Source organism: Microtus oregoni, unplaced genomic scaffold, assembly GCF_018167655.1.
Source record: "Microtus oregoni isolate MIOR12 unplaced genomic scaffold, Mior012 000067F_ref0000223, whole genome shotgun sequence".
NCBI classification, from domain to species: domain Eukaryota; kingdom Metazoa; phylum Chordata; class Mammalia; order Rodentia; family Cricetidae; genus Microtus; species Microtus oregoni.
The window spans coordinates 5,866,184-5,885,111 of record NW_024543974.1 but is presented as its reverse complement, the minus strand read 5'-3'; the positions used below and the strand labels follow the sequence as shown (position 1 = coordinate 5,885,111).

The window sequence follows — 18,928 nt, the reverse complement described above, 5'->3', positions numbered from 1 at the left end:
TGTGTTCTCCATTTCAAACATGTTCATATTCATGAGGAAAAAATTGTGATGGGGTTAAAGAATTGTGACATTTGTACTTTCACATTAATTTGATAAAAATACAATTTAACACATCTAACCAACCTGTCACCCATGCTACTGTAAATAGCACTAATGGAACTCATTTGTTTACAGTGAGTTCAAAAAGGTAAATATAAAAGTTATTAAAGAAAGAGCTAGCTAAGGAGAGAGAGGAGATTAGTAGGACTAAGGGAAGAAAAGAGATGGTATATAAAGGATTAATATGATAAACATGCCTTATGTACATGTAGGAAATGTCACAAGGCAACTTATTAGTATGTATAATTAAAAAATGCTAAAATAAACATTAAAATCCAGAAATGTCTTATGTTTCTTTTTTTGTGTGTATGCTAACCTTTCTATGCCACCTTTGATGTGAAGTCTGCACCACTTTGTTGAGAATTATAGACAAAATAAGAAACAAAGGAGGGGAATTGTGTATTAGCATTAAAATATTTTTGCTTTGGGGGCACTACAGCATCAGAAAAATCATACAACTTGCACTGGACATATTTTAGAATGACAATCATTATAGTCAGATGGAAAAGATTTTATTTAGATTCAATTTACCAAAGTACAAATACCTTTTTTCAACATATGCTGTGATATTAAAAAAAATTAATAGGTAGTAAGTAGCATTTTTAAAGCATTACTCTGGATTTTGTTGCTTGTTTTGATATTCTACAAGGCAAAGTTCCTTTTATGAGAAGTATTATAGAAATTCAAAAATGGAACATTTACTTGAAAAGTTAACTTCAAAAACATGAGTTTTCAATATTTCACCATAATGTTTTATCTTTAAGTAGTGTAAATGAAAATAAAATAAAAGCTAAAGTAATACTCAAATACTCTTTTTATTTTTATTTTCAAAAGTATAGTTTTGTAGTACATGTGTCTTTACTATTTACTGCTAGGTAAACATGATTATGAAATTAAAAGATTAGGTATAGATAAGTAAAGAAAAATTATAGAATTGACTATCTATGTTAAACTTTTTAGTGTTTCCGTTGTTAATATTGTGCATCATATTCTCAACTTTAACTTTGTTTAGATCAAATTTTAACATAATGGAAGGTGTTTATTGAGAAAATATTAAATGTTTGAGGAAAGAATAAACTTCTGTACAATGAGGCCCTCAGGCAAAGTTTGTAACAATATAATATTCACTATTAGATGATAGATTGTATATGCGACATTATGATACTTTACTGCAAATGAATCTATCAACACACCATGTCATGGGATAGAAAATTTATATACATATTTTAGCAGAAAGTTAACTGAAAATAATAGCCTGTGAAAAGTTTGACATTGTGTAATTAGTATAGGAAATTACATCAGTGAATGACCTGTTTCATGCATGGCACAGAAAACACTTTCTTCTTGGCTAATGTGAGGTATTATTAGCTAGGTGAGCTATTGTTTGAAACAAGATGGTATGCTTTAAAGCTTCTGTCATTCTTTTTTATTAAGTTATTCCAGATGGTAGAGTACCTTCAATAGAAAATGTTTTACTTCCTAGACCCTTACACGAAAACTGTTAATGCATTCATCACCTTCAAATACTGCCCACTGCCAAATGTTTGTTAGGTACTTTAACATTTTATGCTAATGAGGCTAAACATAGCCCATGGGATTTTGCATTAGATTATAAGCTGAGACAGCACATATACTCAACAGTAACATGTAATCCACATTTTTCAGCCGTATGAATGTTAAAAATTTCAACTACACGTGAAAACAACACAACAGCATTTGAATCTGCTATCAACTTCTGAAAAGAGGATATGTCTTCTTCATTCTTGAGATAATTCTATTCCATTGTATTAGCTAATGAGAGTTTCAGTGTAGCTTCACAACTACAACACATGCTCCGGCTCTTCCAACATTCACAGGTACTTCCTAAAACACAAACAAAAAAGAAACACTGCCTTTAGTATAACCCAGAAGGTTGGCCTTCAAAGAATTTTTACTGCCTTGACCCAACTTTTGCCTTGTCCTTAAATAAGGAAGTTGCAGCTCAGATCATTGAAGACTGTAGATGGCTTCTGGAAGATCAGGTGCTTTGGCATTAAGTTTTTACTTTTGTGACAATTTTCTCAGTTTTTCAACTGTGCTTTTTCACACAGCTAATGATACTACTACTCAAAGTTTTTTGAAAATTAAATGAAATAATGGACCACAAGAATTTGATATATAAATTCTGAAATATAATAACATGAAGATTTTTACTATAATACCTCTTTCCATTCATCTTTCTGAGCATCATATGATTCAACAGTATTCAGATATGTATGACCATCATATCCGCCAACCACATAGAGTTTGTCTCCAAGGGGGCATACTGCAACAGCATCACGAGGAACACTCAAAGGTGCCACAGTTGACCACGAATCACTTTTTGGATCATATCTTAAGAGATTTATGAAGAAAAATGAGAGGTAAAATTCAGTAATATCACAATAAAAATCAATAGGCATTAATAAAATGTGTTATTGTGTAAAATACATAATTAGGAACACTGAAAAGCATTATCAACCATAGGTTTGCTATACAAGACAAAAGAGTTAAAAAAAAAGTATAAAGAATTGAAGAATTAAAGAATATGTACACGATATAGCTCTCTCCAGCCACAAGAGGACACACAAAGCATACAGAAAAAGTGCTTCCTTTTTCCATCAGGTATTTCTTTTGTCCATACTCAATTCATATGTTATACAAATTTGGCATTAAAGTCTCCCATAGATAACTTTTCTATAACTTTGACCTGTATGCTTAAACTACGTAACATTGACTCTAAAAAGTGTGAAAAGTAAATTAATACAAGTATACATTACATGCGCTCTAACCATGTTGATCTATTTGTAAAAGCACATTGAAAGTGTTATCTTGTATATCACCTTTTACTAATTATATTAGGATTACATCTTTTAATCTTAACAAATTTTCAATAGATACCTAAAAGTCTCATTTTAACTTTTTTCTGAATTTTAGATTATTTCAATAATATTTTAATAATATCAGAAACCCACAAATTATCAAGATTATCTTTATGTATCTTTTACATTATTGAATGTCCTTACTGTGTCATGTTAAATTGTTATCGTATGTTGAAATTTAGAATAAGAAAAGCTACAGTTGATTCTCTATGTGTAGTATTTTCCAAACAATAATGTAATTGAGTCTATAGTGGTCAAATTAATTAATTATAAGTAGAAGTGAGTGAAAACTCACAGAGGTGATTCCTCCCATGTTCACATAAATTCTCAAGTATTTTTAATTCATACATAATCAAATCTCAAAATACTAATATTATCAGGTTATTATTTAATTCAGAAAATGTTGAATTGTTATGATTTTGCTTAATTTCTTCATTATTGGCATACTTGAGAATTGAAACTAGGTTTTAACATTGTTGACAAATGTTAAGGCACTAGCACTTGGATAAAACCCAGCAGAAAATATTGAATTTTAAGAAGGAAATGAAATTATTAATTAATATGAAACCTATAAAGTTATGAAGCAACACGCTGACTAATTAATTATATTCAACTTGTAATAACACCACTTATCTCCCTGTTTCTTTCTCTTTTCACTCAGTCTATATAGACACATAAATTAAACACATTAATTCTAATGGAGATTTCTAATGTTCTTACAAATAGGAGACTTAATAATGGGCCCATTGCACACATGATAGAATGCTTAGAAATAATTTCTTTGACTTCTTGAACTGCATTTTAAATTAACATTATAGAAAATAAACACTGATGGATGGGGAATCATCAAAGTTAAATTCTCCTATGTTAAGTAATGGTTAAGACAATTCCAGGGAAATGGGCAAGTCACCATTTTTCAACAAGTAATAATGTTGTAAATGTAAAACTTTTTTTTTTGTTTTACTGGTTAGTTTTGTCAATTTGACACAAACTGGAATCACTGGAAAAGTGGGAAACTCAATTAAGGAATTGTCTTCAAATCATTGGATTGAAGGCATGCCTGTGTGCATTTTCTTGCTTAATGGTCAATGTGAACTCCATTTTTGGCAATGCCATCACAGGGCAGATGCTCGTGGGCTGTATAAAGATACAAGCTTAGTAAGCCTTTAGGAACAAGTAGTGTTCCTTCACTGTCTCTGCTTCAGTTCTGCCTCCATATTCTTGCTGCAATTCATAACTTTGCTTCCTCAATAGTGGATTATAACCTAAATAAGTCATTTCCTCTATTAAGTTAAGATTGGTTAGCAGTGGTTTCAGTGCTGAGGAGTTCCATCTGGATGGGTGAGTGTGTGCTATCCAGGGGCAGATTGTCCCGGAAGAGAGCACAACCCCCTCTCCCCCAGCTCCTGCTACAGGGCTGTCTTTCTTACACACCAACCAGCCCACCCCCCCCCCAAGCCTGGCCTGTTGTCTGTTAAGTCCTTTGCTCAAGAACAGTTCTCTGCTCCTACACTAAGTATACCCACCAAGAGCAGTGAGTGCCTGCCTATCGGTGAGGCTTCTAGGATCCCCAAAAGAGATCGTGGGCACCTTCAGCTTGTGCTGTAGGGTCTCCTGTGCTCTACCGACCCCGCCAAGCCCCCCCCCCCCTTAAAGTTCGCCCTTTTGTCCGCAGGTCATTGGACTACCAGAAGTCCATGTTTCGGTGCTGAGGAGCTCCATCTGCACGGAACGGTTCCTGCTTCTACACTGAGGAGATCCACCCAGAGAGTCAGTCACAGCAAAGACTGGACCAAGACACCAGGCCTCTCCTGGCTCCATTTGAATGAAGAGATGGGAAGGCGCCAATGCAAGAATTCCTCTAACAACCTGAAAGGCAACATGACATCACCAGAATCCAGGGATCCCGAAACAAGAAGAATTGTACACCCTACTCCAGAAGAAACAGAAGAAATCGACTCTAAACTGAATTATATGAAAATAATAGAAGACCTTAAACAGGAGGTGAAAAACTGCCATAAACAATTAGAGATCACAAACAAAAAGGTAGAGGAAATGAATAAATCTCTCAAAGATACCCAAGACAACCAAGAGAAACAAGAAAAAGCAATCAAACAGGTAAGGGAAATGGTTCAAGACTTGAAGAATGAAATGGAAATAATGTAGAACACAAACTGAGGGAAGGATGGAGGTGGAAAATCTGGGTAAACGAACAGGAACTACAGAGACAAGTACTACCAAAAATTACAAGAGATAGAAGAAAGAATGTCAGACACTGGAGATACCATAGAGAAAATAAACAAACTGATCAAAGAAAACAGCAAAACCAACAAATTCTCATCACAAAACATTCAGGAAATCTGGGACACAATAAAAGGATCAAACCTAAGAATAATAAGGGTAGAAGAAGGAGAAGTACAGCTCAACGGTCCAGAAAATATATTTAATAAAATTATAGAAGAAAACTTTCCCAACCTAAAGAAAGCTATTCCTTCAAAGGTTCAAGAAGCATACAGACAACTGAATAGACTGGATCAAAAAAAATCCACTCACCATATAATAATCAAAACACAAAATACACAGAATAAAGAAAGAATATTAAGAGCTGCAAAGGAAAAAGGTCAAGGTAAAACTATCAGACTTACACCTGACTTCTCTATGGAAACCATGAAAGCCAGAAGGTCCTGAATAGATGTACTGCAAAAACTAAGAGACCATGGATGCAAGCCCAGACTACTATACCAAGCCAGGCTTTCGTTCACTATAAATGGAGAAAACAAAATTTTCCAGGATAAAAACAAATTTAAAACATACGTAGCCACAAATCCAGCCTTACAGAAAGGAATAGAAGGAAAATCACAACCCAAGGAATACAACAATGCCCACAATAGCTCAGACATCTAACGACCCTTCAACAGCACAACTCAAAGATGGGAAACACACAAACTCTAATACCAAAAAAAAAAAAAAAGAAAAATAAAAAATGACCGGAGTTATCAACCACTGGTCATTAATATCACTTAATATCAATGGACTCAACTCACCTAAAAAGAGACACAGGCTAAGAGATTGGATATGAAAACAGGATCCAACATTCTGCTGTTTACAAGAAACACACCTTAACCACAAAGACAGACATCTACTCAGAGTAAAGGGCTGGGGAAAGGTTTATCAAGCAAATGGACCGAAGAAACAAGCAAGTGTGGCCATACTAATTTCTAACGAAGTTGAATTCAAACTAAAATCAATGAGAGGAGATGGAGAGGGACATTTTTTACAAATAACATGAACAATTAATCAGGACAAAATCTCAATCCTGAATATCTATGCCCCTAATATAAAAGCACCCACGTACGTAAAAGAAACATTACTAAAACTCAAGGCAGTCATCAAACCAAACACACTAATAGTAGGAGATTTCAACACTCCTCTCTCACCAATGGACAGGTCAATCAGACAGAAACCTAACAGAGAAATAAGAGGATTAAGGGAGGTAATGAATCAAATGGACTCAATAGACATCTATAGATCATTCCATCCAAATAGGAAAGAAAGTACCTTCTTTACAGCAGCTCATGGAACCTTCTCCAAAAATGATTACATTCTCGGTAACAAAGCAAACTTCCACAGTTACAAAAAAAAATTAGTAACCAATTGTGTCTTATTGGATCACTGTGGATTAAAGTTAGAATTCAACAACAATGCTACCCCCAGAAAGCCAACGAACTCATGGAAACCCGACAGTTAACTACTGAACCACACCTGGATCAAGGAAGAAATAAAGAAATTAAAGTCTTTCTTGAATTCAAAGAAAATAAAGATTCAACATACTCAAACCTATGGGACACTATGAAAGCAGTACTAAGAGGAAAGTTCATAGCACTAAGTGCCCACTTAAAGAAAACAGAAAGCACACATTGGAGACTTAACAGCCCACCTGAAAGCTCTAGAAAAAAAAAGAAGCAGACTCACCTAGGAGGAGTAGAAGACTGGAAATAATCAAACTAAGAGCTGAAATCAACAAAATAGAAACACAGAAAACAATCCAAAGAGTCAAAGAAACAAGAAGCTGGTTCTTGGAGAAAATCAACAAGATTGATAAACCCCTATCCAAACTAATCAAATGGCGGAGAGAGAATACACAAATTAACAAGATAAGAAATGAAAAGGGAGACATAACCACAGACACAGAGGAAATTCAGAAAATCATTAGATCTTATTACAAAAGCCTATATGCCAAAAAATTGAAAAATGTTAAAGAAATGGAAACTTTTTTAGATGAGTACCATATACTAAAGTTAGACCAGGAACACATGAACAATCTAAATAGACCTGTTAGTTGCGAAGAATTAGAAGTTTTTATCAAAAACCTCCCTACCAAATAAAGCCCAGGTCCAGATGGTTTCAATGCAGAATTCCACCAGAATTTCTGAGAAGACCTAATACCTATACTCCTTAATGTATTTCACAATATAGAAACAAAAAAGTCATTGCCAAATTCCTCCTATGAAGCTACAGTTACCCTGATATCAAAACCACAAAAAGACTCAACCAGGAAAGAGAATTACAAGCCAATCTCTCTCATGAACATCGATGTGGAAATCATCAATGAAATACTGGCAAACCGAATCCAAGAACATATTAGAAAAATTATCCATTACGATCAAGTAGGCTTCATGCCAGGGTTGCAGGGCTGGTTCAACATATGAAAATCTATCAATGTAATCCATCATATAAATAAACTGAAAGAAAAAAACCATATCATCATTTCATTAGATGCTGAAAAAGCATTTCACAAAATTCAACACCCCTTTATGATAAAAGTATTGGAGAGATTAGGGATACAAGGGTCATACCTAAATAGATCTTTAGAGAACAATAATCAACTTTATATGGAAAAACAAAAAAAACCCAGGGATAGTCAAAACAATCTTATACAATAAAGGAACTTCTGGAGGCATTACCATCCCTGACTTCAAACTCTATTATAGAGCTTCAGTATTGAAAACAGCTTGGTATTGGCATAAAAACGAAGAAGTCGATCAATGGAATAGAAGACCCGGATTTTAACCCACAAACCTATGAACACCCGATTTTCGATAAAGGAGCTAAAAGTATTCAATGGAAGAAAGAAATTATCTTCATAAAATGGTGCTTGCAGAACTGGTTGTCAACCTGTAGAAGAATGAAAATAGATCCATATCTATCGCCATGCACAAAACTCAAGTCCAAATGGATTAAAGACCTAAATATCAGGCTGAACACACTGAACCTGATAGAGGAGATAGTGAGAAGCACTCTACAACACATGGGCACAGGAGATCAATTCCTACGTATATGCCCAGCAGCACAAACATGAAGGAGAACATTGAATAAATGGGACCTCCTGAAACTGAGAAGCTTTTGTAAAGCAAAGGACACTGTCACTAAGACAAAAAAAAACCCACTGATGGAGAGAAGATCTTCATGAACCCCACAAGAGACAAAGGTCTGATCTCCAAAATATATAAAGAACTCAAGAAACTAGACTTTAGATTGCTAATTAACCAAATTAAAAAATGGGACACTGAACTGAACAGAGAATTTTTAACAGAAGAAGTTCAAATGGCCAAAAGACACTTAAGGTCATGCTCAACCTCCTTGGCGATCAGGAAAATTCAAATTAAAACAACTTTGAAATACCATCTTACACCTGTCAGAGGGGCTAAAATTAAAAACACCAATGATAGCCTTTGCTGGAGAGGTTGTGGAGTAAGGGGCACACACATCCATTGCTGGTGGGAATGCAAACTTGTGAATCCACTTTGGAAATCAGTGTGGCGATTTCTCAGGAAATTCAGGATCAACCAACCCCAAGATCCAGTAATACCACTTTTGGGAATATACCCAAGAGATGCCCAATCATATGACAAAAGCATTTGTTCAGTTATGTTCATAGCAGCATTATTTGTAATAGCCAGAACCTGGAAACAACGTAGATGTCCTTCAATGGAAGAATGGATGAAGAAAGTGTGGAATATATACACATTAGAGTACTACTCAGCGGTAAAAAACAATGACATCGTGAATTTTGCATGCAAATGGATGGATATAGAAAACACAACCCTGAGTGAGGTAACCCAGACCCAAAAAGATGAACATGGTATGTACTCACTCATAATTGGTTTCTAGCCATAAATAAAGGACATTGAGCCTATAATTTGTGATCCTAGAGAAGCTAAATAAGAAGGTGAACCCAAAGAGAAACATATAGTCATCTGCCTGGATATGGGAAGTAGACAAGATTGCCGGGCAAAAACTGGGAACTTGGGGGTGAGGTGGGAAGGGTTAAGGGGAAATGGGGTGAGAAAATGAGAAGCGCAGAATTGGGGGAGCTCAGAGGAATGGGTTGGTTACGATAAAGCAAGGGTGGATATGGGAGCAGAGAAATATATATCCTAATTAAGGGAGCCACCTTAGGGTTGGCAAGAGACTTGACTCTAGAGGGGCTCTCACGTGTCCAGGGAGATGTCCCCAGCTAGTACCTTGGGCAACTGAGGAGAGGGAACCTGAAATGACCCTATCCCATAGCCATACTGATGAATATGTTGCATAACATCTTAAAACCTTCATCTGGCGATGGATCGAGATAGACATAGAGACCCACACTGGAGCACCGGACTAAACTCTTAATATCCAAATGAGGAGCAGAAGGAGGGAGAACATGAGCAAGGAAGTCAGGACCACGAGGGGTGCACCCACCCACTGTGACAGTGGAACTGATCTATTGGGAGCTCACCAAGGCCAGCTGGACTGGGACTGAATGAGCATAGGATGAAACCGTACTTTCTTAACATGGTGGACAATGAAGGCTGATGAGAAGCCAAGGACAATGGCACTAGGTTTCGACCCTAATACATGAACTGCCCTAGCCTGTTTGGATGTTCACCCTCCTGGACCTTGATAGAAGTTGGAGGACCTTGTAGTTCCAGCAGGGCAGGGAATCTGGACTGCTCTTCATTCTCGAGAGGGAGGGGGAATGGAGTGGGGGGGAGGGGGAGAGGAGAGGGGGAGGGGGCAATATGTGGGAGGAGGGGGAAATAGGAAATGGGGAAGAGGTGGAAATTCTTTTTCAACAACTAAAAAAAAATAAACAAGAAAAAAAGAAAAAAAAAAGAACTGCAAGCAAAGCAATTCATTTTTAATTATTATTACATATTTCCAAAGTGGACCCATAAGGAATATCACAGACTAATGAAGTACTGTAGATCTCATTTCAAATTACCATGGTTGTATCTCTTATGTAGTATAAGCTTCCAAAATTCACACAAATAATTTGAAATCATTTTTATATTCATATAATTTAATTTCATGATTTTTAAAAATATAGTGTCCAATTATTATTATAATTCTCTTATTACAGAAGAAAATGCCACGGTAAGGGGAGAAGGGGTTAGAGAAGTGAGAAGGGGAGGATGGGGAGAGCTTGGGGGAATGGGATGGTTGGGATGGAGGAAGAGTGGATATGGGAGCAGCAAAGTATATATCTTAATTAACGAAGCCATTTTAGGGTTGGCAAGAGACTGGACTCTAGAGAGGTTCCCAGGTGTCCAAGGAGATGTCCCCAGCTTGTTCCTTGAGCAGCTGAGAAGAGGGCACCTGAACTGGCCCTATACTATAGCCACTCTGATGAATATCTTGCATATCACCATAGAACCTTCATCTGGCATTGGATGGAGATAGAGACAGAGACCCACATTGGAGCTCTGGATTGAGCTCCCAAGGTCCAAATGAGGAGCAGAAGGAGAAAGAACATGAGCAAGGAATTCAGGACCACGAGGGTTGCGCCCACCCAGTGAGACGGTGGGGCTGATCTGATGGGAACTCACCAAGGCCAGCTGGACTGGGACTGATGGAACTTGTGACCGAACCGGACTCTGAATGTGGCTGACAAGGAGGGCTGACTGAGAAGCCAAGGACAATGGCACAGGGTTTTGATCCTAATGCATGAACTGTCATTGTGGGAACCTAGTCTGTTTGGATGCTCACCCTCCTAGACCTGGATGGAGTGGGAAGGACCTTGGACTTCCCACAGGGCAGGGAACCCTGACTGCTCTTTGGTCTCAAGAGGGAGGAGGAGTAGGGGGAAAGGGGAGGGAAAAGAGAGGAGGTGAAAATTTGTAATAACAATATAAAAATTAAAAAAAAAGAAAAAAGAAAAAGATTGGATAGCAGTGATGGAAACCAGAAAACTGGAAAGCCTTCTCTTTCTTTACAGTAATGGCTTTAATGTGTGTGACATTTGTGTACTTGTGTTCAATCCTGTGTTTATTTGTGTGTGTATATGTGTGTGTGTGCATGTATGTGTGTGTTAGTAAGAAAATTCCAACAGAAATATATGTCTACAACGTACAAATTCTACCTGTTCCATGAATTTCTTTAAGGGAATATCTCTTATATCATCTGTGTTTTCTGAGATCCCACTGATAATTTGTGATTTGGTGATAATTTAACATTATTTTAACTATTTTTGTGCCTATGTATTTTGTCTACTTTGAAAGAGAATACAGACAGATGATCTTTATTTTAAGCAACAAATAATGTTATTTATCTAAACCAATGTTTTCCACTCTAAGAACTCATGCCATGGAATATTATTTTAAGTTGTTTTCTATTCATTTATGCTGTGGAAAATTGGTTTAATGATAAAAAGATGTGTTACACTCTTTTAAGTTGCATTTATTTAACTCTGTGAAGCAAAGTTTTTTTGCATGTGTAAAACACAAGACTGATGTAATAAAGAGCTAAATAGACAATAGTTTACCAGGAGAAAGATAGTTGGGGCTGCCAGACAGAGAAGATAAATGAGAGAGATGAGAGAGAAGAGGAAGAGTGAGAAAAGAAGAAGGAAAGGAGGAGGCAAAGGTCCAACTTCCCAACAACATGGGCAGTCATGGAGTAAGAAGAAAGGAAAGACATAGACTAGAGAAAGGTAGAAACACAGAGAAAAAACATAGTTGAAGAGAAATGGAATAATTTAAGAAAAGCTGGCTAAAAGTGCAGCAGTGGTCCTAGCCACACCACTTAGCAGTTTAAAGACTCATACAGTCAAAAGCAGCTATTCTATATGCAGTAAACGAGGTCTATATGGAGACACATTTAAACAGGTTACAGTGAGTTTTACAATGTATGTAGGCTTAAGAAAAGAGACAGGGTAAAATAGTTACTAAAAAAAGTTAAAAACATAACAAAACTTTATAGCTAGAAGTAAAGTAATATAAAAAAGAATAAGCCATGTAAATTTTGAAAACACACATGGAGTCTGTATCCTACATATTGCCTTATTGAACTTGAGTTTTTTGATTGCTATAACCAAAGGGCAGCAGGCTAACAGACATGAGATTGTGAACTAGACTGTTAAGTGGAACCAACCTGCTTTAGGTCTATCTTAACTTTTAAAAATAATTTTTAAAAATGAATTTCCTTGGAGAAGAGCTTTTGTTTTTATTTCTACAAAAAAAAAAACCTATAGATTCCTTCCAGGTTGATAAGTATCAGGTTTGATTGGGCAAGGGCTGCTGATATTGACAGGTGATATATATCAGCAAAAGATATATCTTGTCTGTCAGGACTTGGCCATTATCTCAATATTTACAGGGACCCCCTAAAGAAGCCTTCACCCACAGATATCAGGAAGCAATTTGGAGAACATGAAACCTATATTCCAAAAAGATGGAGTAGATCGTTGTTGGTTATTTGGTGGGTTATGGATGTTAGTTATCATTAAAGAAATATAGCAATATAGGATAAGAAGACAATTATTAATCTCTATTTTTTTGCATAGGCATTGATTTTCGTATATTTATACAAATTTAGAGTTATTTTTGTTATAATGTATATATGTTTCTACTTTTATTTTGTGTATTGTGCTTATACAGCTCATTTAGAAATACAATGTATAATTAGGATATGGGGTGTGTAGTTAATCTATACTAATGAGGCTTTTAGTTATATCAGATATGTTTTCAAGGTTAAGCAAGTATATTTTAGACAGATAGGTGATTATCAAACATTTAAAATACCTATAGAATGTGGCAGTTAATATGTTTAATAACCTAAGGTTTTCAAGGTAATGAGACACATCTGCTTTTGGCATCAACACTTTACTTCATAAAAGAATGATGGACATTGAAGAAACTCCATATGGAGTTTGTTTTCAATGGGCAAGTATAGCACATCAAAAAAAACTGTTAAAGTTTGCCAAGAGAAGGTGGAACAGTCCTTCAAGAATCCTGCTTCACAGAAAAGTCTGACAAACATTCTGCAGGACACAGAGGAAAGTGACTGTCAGATTTTGCCAATACAAGGTAGAACAGTCCTTCAAAATTTCTGCTTCACTGAAAAGTATGCCAGATATGGTAGGCCTGTGGCTAAAAATAGATGCCCCAACATTGCAAAGGAACATTGGGTGAATGTCCAGGAAACAAAATGTCTCTGTTGTTAGGTAATATTACATCCATCTGGGATCTTTGGTGGAGATAAAGACTAAATATTGTTATAGCTTTACTTAGGCATGATAGAAAATAAATTAGGCATAGCATTTCAGAATCACTAAGATAAGATAATCAATGGAGTATTTTATTTTGAATTTGCTAAATACAAAGGATCTGAATTGTAAATGTAACTCTTACTTGATAACTGCTTTTTTATATTTATTTATTTGAAGTGGGAGTGTTGTTATCTATCTGTTGCTTTCATTGGTTAATTAATAAAGAAAACTGCTTGGCCTGATAGGGCAGAATTTAAATAGGCGGAGTAGACTGAACAGAATGCTGGGAGAAAGAAAGCCGAGTCAGGCAGTGGCCATGATTCTCCCACCCGACACAGATGCAGGTTAAGAATCTCCCTGGTAAGCCACACCTCATGGTTATACACAGATTATTAAATATGGGTTAAAGCAAGATGTGAGAATTAGCCAATAAGAGGCTAGAACTAATGGACCAGGCAGTGTTTAAAAGAATACAGTTTCCGTGTAATTATTTCAGGTAAAGATAGCCGGGTGGTGGGAAGCGGCCTGCCGCTCCTACCACTACATTTATTTATTATGGATACAATATTCTGTATGTGTGTATGCCTGCAGGCCAGAAGAGGGTACCAGACCCCATTACAGATGGTTATGAGCCACCATGTGGTTGCTGGCAATTGAACTCAGGATGTTTGGAAGAGCAGGGATTGCTCTTAGCCTCTGAGCCATCTCTATAGCCCCTATAACTGCTTTTTTTTTTTTTAAATAAAAGCAGTGTATGGTGTTCTGTCTGCATGCATGGCTGCAGGCCAGAAGAGGGCTCTCACTACAGATGGTTATGAACCACCATGTGGGTTTTGGGAATTGAACTCAGGACCTCCGGATGAGCAGTCAGTGCTCTTAACTGCTAAGCCATCACTCCAGCCTGATAATTGCTTTTGTTGTGTACACTTTTACAATGTTAAAGTTAAAATATTTTATTTTTATTTAAAGAAAAGTGAGAAATATCATAGAATGTTAGTTAAAGATATATTTGTTTAATCTGTGGAATATTTGTTTAATGATATAAAGATGTGTTTCATTCTTTTATGTTGCATTAGTTTAACTCTGTAAAGTTGTGTTACTTTGCCTGTCTAAGACAACTGATTGGTCTAATAAAGAGTTGAATGGCTGATAAATAGCTAGGCAGGAGAAGGATAGGTGGGATTGCCTGGTAGAGAGATAAAACAAGAGAATAAAAAGAGAGATAAGTAAGAGAAAGAGGAGAGAGGACACTGGGGGCCAGCCACCCAGCCACAGATTAAAAAGAAAGAAAGATATATAGAATAAAGAAAGGTAAAAAGCCCAGAGGCAAAACAAAGTTAAAGAGAAATCGGATAATTTGAGTTAGAAAAGCTTGCTAAAAACAAGCAAAGCTCCAGCATTCATAAGTATGAGTAGGTCTCTGTGTCTTTATTTGTGATCTGGGTGGAGGATGCCCAAAGAGCAAAGACTAAAACTGTAAAATTAGCTTTGAGCAAGGAAATATTTATTGCAATAAGTAAAGTTGTTGTTCAGAAAAGTAATTTTGTTTGGAAATTCTGCTCATATTTTTGACAGTCCATTTTATTATCACTTTGAAGACCAAATTGAGTTTTGAAATGGTAAACTTAATTTGATTTGGATAACATGACTGATTGATAACTTTGCATAAAAATGTCCTTTTACGTTTATCTCTTTTGTGCCACTACTTTATAACATAACTAAACAAATATGTTTCATAAAGTTTAATACTAAATTTATAGGGCCTTTTACAAAATACTTTGTAAAAGCATAAGTGTAGAATGTTACAAAGTACAAATCCATTATAAAAACTAATGAATCCAATTACATTTTTGTAGTTTAAATTTTTTTTCTCATTAAATAGTCCAAAAAACCACATGTGGAAAAACTTACCTTTCTACACAGTCAGAAAGCCTGGAACAATGGTTAGGAGCAGGAGCATCATGTCCCCCTACAACTTACAAGTATCCATTGTGCGTTGCTACGCCTACACCTCCACGTCTTTTTGACATTGGAGCACACAGACTCCACTTGTTAGTGTGTGGGTCAAAGTACTCCATTGACTTGAGGCAGGAACTTCCATCACGCCCACCAATAGCATACAGCCTACAAAAACAAAAAAATAAACACACATACATATATACACATATGTGTGTACATAGTCACACAAATTCATTTACAGTGATGACAATAAAGGCATTTTTATTTTCTTACACTTTATAATGTATATTCTAATCCATTGCTGTTGTCAACAGAAAGACTGGATTTGCGAATGGGTATTTATCTATGGCCCTTGGTGAAGCCTAGTCTATTCCAAACAACCCTCTTTAATTTTTGTCAAGAAAAATTTTGACTTAACACTGAAAGATCTGGAAAATATTTATGTGCAGAAATTCAGAAGGTATCAAGAAGATTTATTTTCATATGTAGTCCCAACAATCAGTTTCAACAAAGTTGCAGTTACAGGAGGTCAATCTGTTTCACTTCATACTTTCTGTCATATATGAGCTGTTTAGTATTAAATATAATATTTTTCCTAAAAGATGTTTATATAAGGCAACTAATGAAATATAATAAAATTGAGAAGGTAGATTATCCTTATGAAGAAAATGTAACTATAAAATGTTGTTTAATAACTTATGAATGTAAATTATTATAATATATAATGCTTTAATTTAAATATTATATGGTAATAATAAAGATGATAAACAATCATCAAACCATATGTTTGTAGCTTTCTTTCACACTGAATTGAAAACAATATAACTCAATAAAGCAAAATGAAATAAATTCAATTTGATGATTTGAATCTGGTGTGGTGTATAGAGGGGTTATGGAATTGAATCACTTGATATTACAGATAGGAACCTCTCTTCTGCTTTAACTATTTACTATTTCTTTTTCTGTTGAGCTCTAAAATACACCTGTGCTGAGTTTTTACTAAGCTCATTGATGTTCAGGTAATAATTTCATACATAGTAGTACAGAATCACATAAATCTTGACACTGGTTACACTATTGTCTGAACTATCTACCATGTAAGCTATATGTGACTGAGAGTAAGGTTTCATATCTCTGAAAAACACACATGTAAGTAGCATTATACAGACTAAGCAGGTTATATTTATTTATAATATAATTTATAATTATATTTAATAATATGCATATATATGCATGAATGTGAAAACAATGAAAAGGAACCTTAAATTTGCAAGAAAGATATGAAAGGTATATGGGACAGTTTGGATGGAGGGAAAGGAAGGAAGAAACGATGTAATTATTTAATAATCTCAATAATAGAAGAAAATAAAATAAAAATAAAGAAAACCATTATAATTATGTAGTACTGATTCAAGGTTTGGAAGCATCAGGAGAGCTTGTTTTTACAGAATCAAAAAAATGTGAGTCTTCAGGAAGGGAAAAACCAGATGGAATTCATTACTTATGCACCTTAAACTCTCAGAGGAGAGATTGGTGAACAATAACTTACCTTATTCATAAACATAGGAAGACAAATTACTTTTATAAATTTAGAGTGACTTGTAATGCAAAAGATGTCACTTATTTAGGGCAAATTGGAAATGATTATCTAAAATAGTGTTCTTCAAATTCATGAGTATATACTTTTCCTAAAGATTTAAGTAAAATGCAGTTTCTGATTCTTTTAAGATAAGACTAAGATGTAAAATTTTCCCCAAAGATTGCTTATATTTCTGGATCCAGGACAAAATTTTGAATAGAGTCTATATTTTTTTTAATGTAGCATTTATTGTAGAAAACTATTTTCCATCACAAAGAAAGGAAGATTCCACCAAATGACTTTTTTTTTTTTTTTTTTTTTTTTTTTTGGTTTTTCGAGACAGGGTTTCTCTGTGGCTTTGGAGCCTGTCCTGGAACTAGCTCTGTAGACCAGGCTGGTCTCGAACTCACAGAGATCCGCCTACCTCTGCCTCTCGAGTGCTGGGATTAAAGGCGTGCGCCACCATCGCCTGGCACCAAATGACTTTTATAATTGCTAATAAGGATGATCTGATAACGTATAATGTTTACTGACTGATGATCAAAACAAAGAAACTGCACAACATGGTCTGGTAACAAAGAGCTTGTATATTTAAGTTTACTTGTTATTTAGTGCAACAACTCCAACCGTGCTTCTAGGAGTTGACATGCTGGCCACATAATTCCATTGACGTCCATCAGGATCCCATCTTTCTACAGTATTTAGATAACTCCATCCATCGTGACCTCCAACAGCATACATTGGTCCTTCAAGTGTCGCTACACCTAAAGGATAGCATAGTATAAAGGGTCATTTACCTATGCCTTATGAAGCAACAAACTGCTTTAAGAACTATTTTGTATCTGAAATAGTTTTCTGCCCATGTGAGTCATTAATTGATTACATATGAGGCTAAATATGGGATTATTATCGTAGAAAAACTTCCCCTGACCACTATATTTCATGATAAGACATCAATAATCAGATTCTCATTGCTTTTTGTACATTCTTCTCACATATGTGATTTGTAACATGTGTTAGATTGCATTTTTAAAGCTTGCATTTATATCTTTTCAGGACATGTACATGCATAAGAATTATAATGATATAACAGATAATAACTACATTGTGTATGATTTAACAGAAACAATTTAACAAAACAAATGGTGAGAAAATTCCAGTCCTGGATCTGACACGTAGTACCATAGTACCATATGAAAGTCTATTGTGATCTTGCCAAGAACTGGATGAGTTCAGTTATGGCACTCATGTCTGGCAGTTCTCAAATGCCTGCAATTCTGGCTTCAATAGATCTGATACTTTCTTCTGATCTCCAAGGCACCATTTGCATGTATGTAAGCCCACATATAGATACATTTGCTTACACATATATTTTTTGAAATCATAAAAGCGTACTTTGTAAAAAATGCCAAATACTTCATTTTTTCAGATACCATAATATTTAAGCACATAGAACATAGTATAGAGAAATCAACGTACCTTGATATATATTCAAGAGAATTAATGTTTTCCAATATTCTACACAACATTACTTATCCATAAATTGTGTAGAGACCTCTGCCTTAATTATGCTTTAGAGTTCTGATCAGCAAAAGTACTAAACATAAATATATTTATCCTGTATTTGCATTCAAAAATATCTTAATATCTTAGTGAATGCAAATTTGCTTGTTGTGCAGAGGCATAATTTTCTGACAAGAGCTTATAATACTTTACCATTGTCAAAAATTTTACTCCCAACTGAGCTTGAGGGAAGTGTTCTGTTGCATTTTATATTCTCCATAAAATAGACCTTCAGAAAATTAACATCTTCTCTGAAATGGAACCCTTTCAAATGTTGGTAGAAGGGACATAGAATTAAAA

At 35.3% G+C, this 18,928-nt stretch overlaps 1 protein-coding gene across 1 annotated transcript in view; it reads right to left on the bottom strand.

Moving 5' to 3' along the window:
- Positions 1-1,145: 1,145 nt before the first annotated feature.
- Positions 1,146-18,928, bottom strand: part of LOC121440437 (kelch-like protein 4) — a 40,624-nt gene continuing 22,841 nt past the window's right edge. The window contains 4 exon segments of the mRNA XM_041641193.1: positions 1,146-1,962; positions 2,301-2,472; positions 15,439-15,651; positions 17,667-17,829. Of these exon segments, the coding sequence (XP_041497127.1) occupies positions 1,903-1,962; positions 2,301-2,472; positions 15,439-15,651; positions 17,667-17,829 (608 nt within the window). The 3' untranslated portion in view covers positions 1,146-1,902.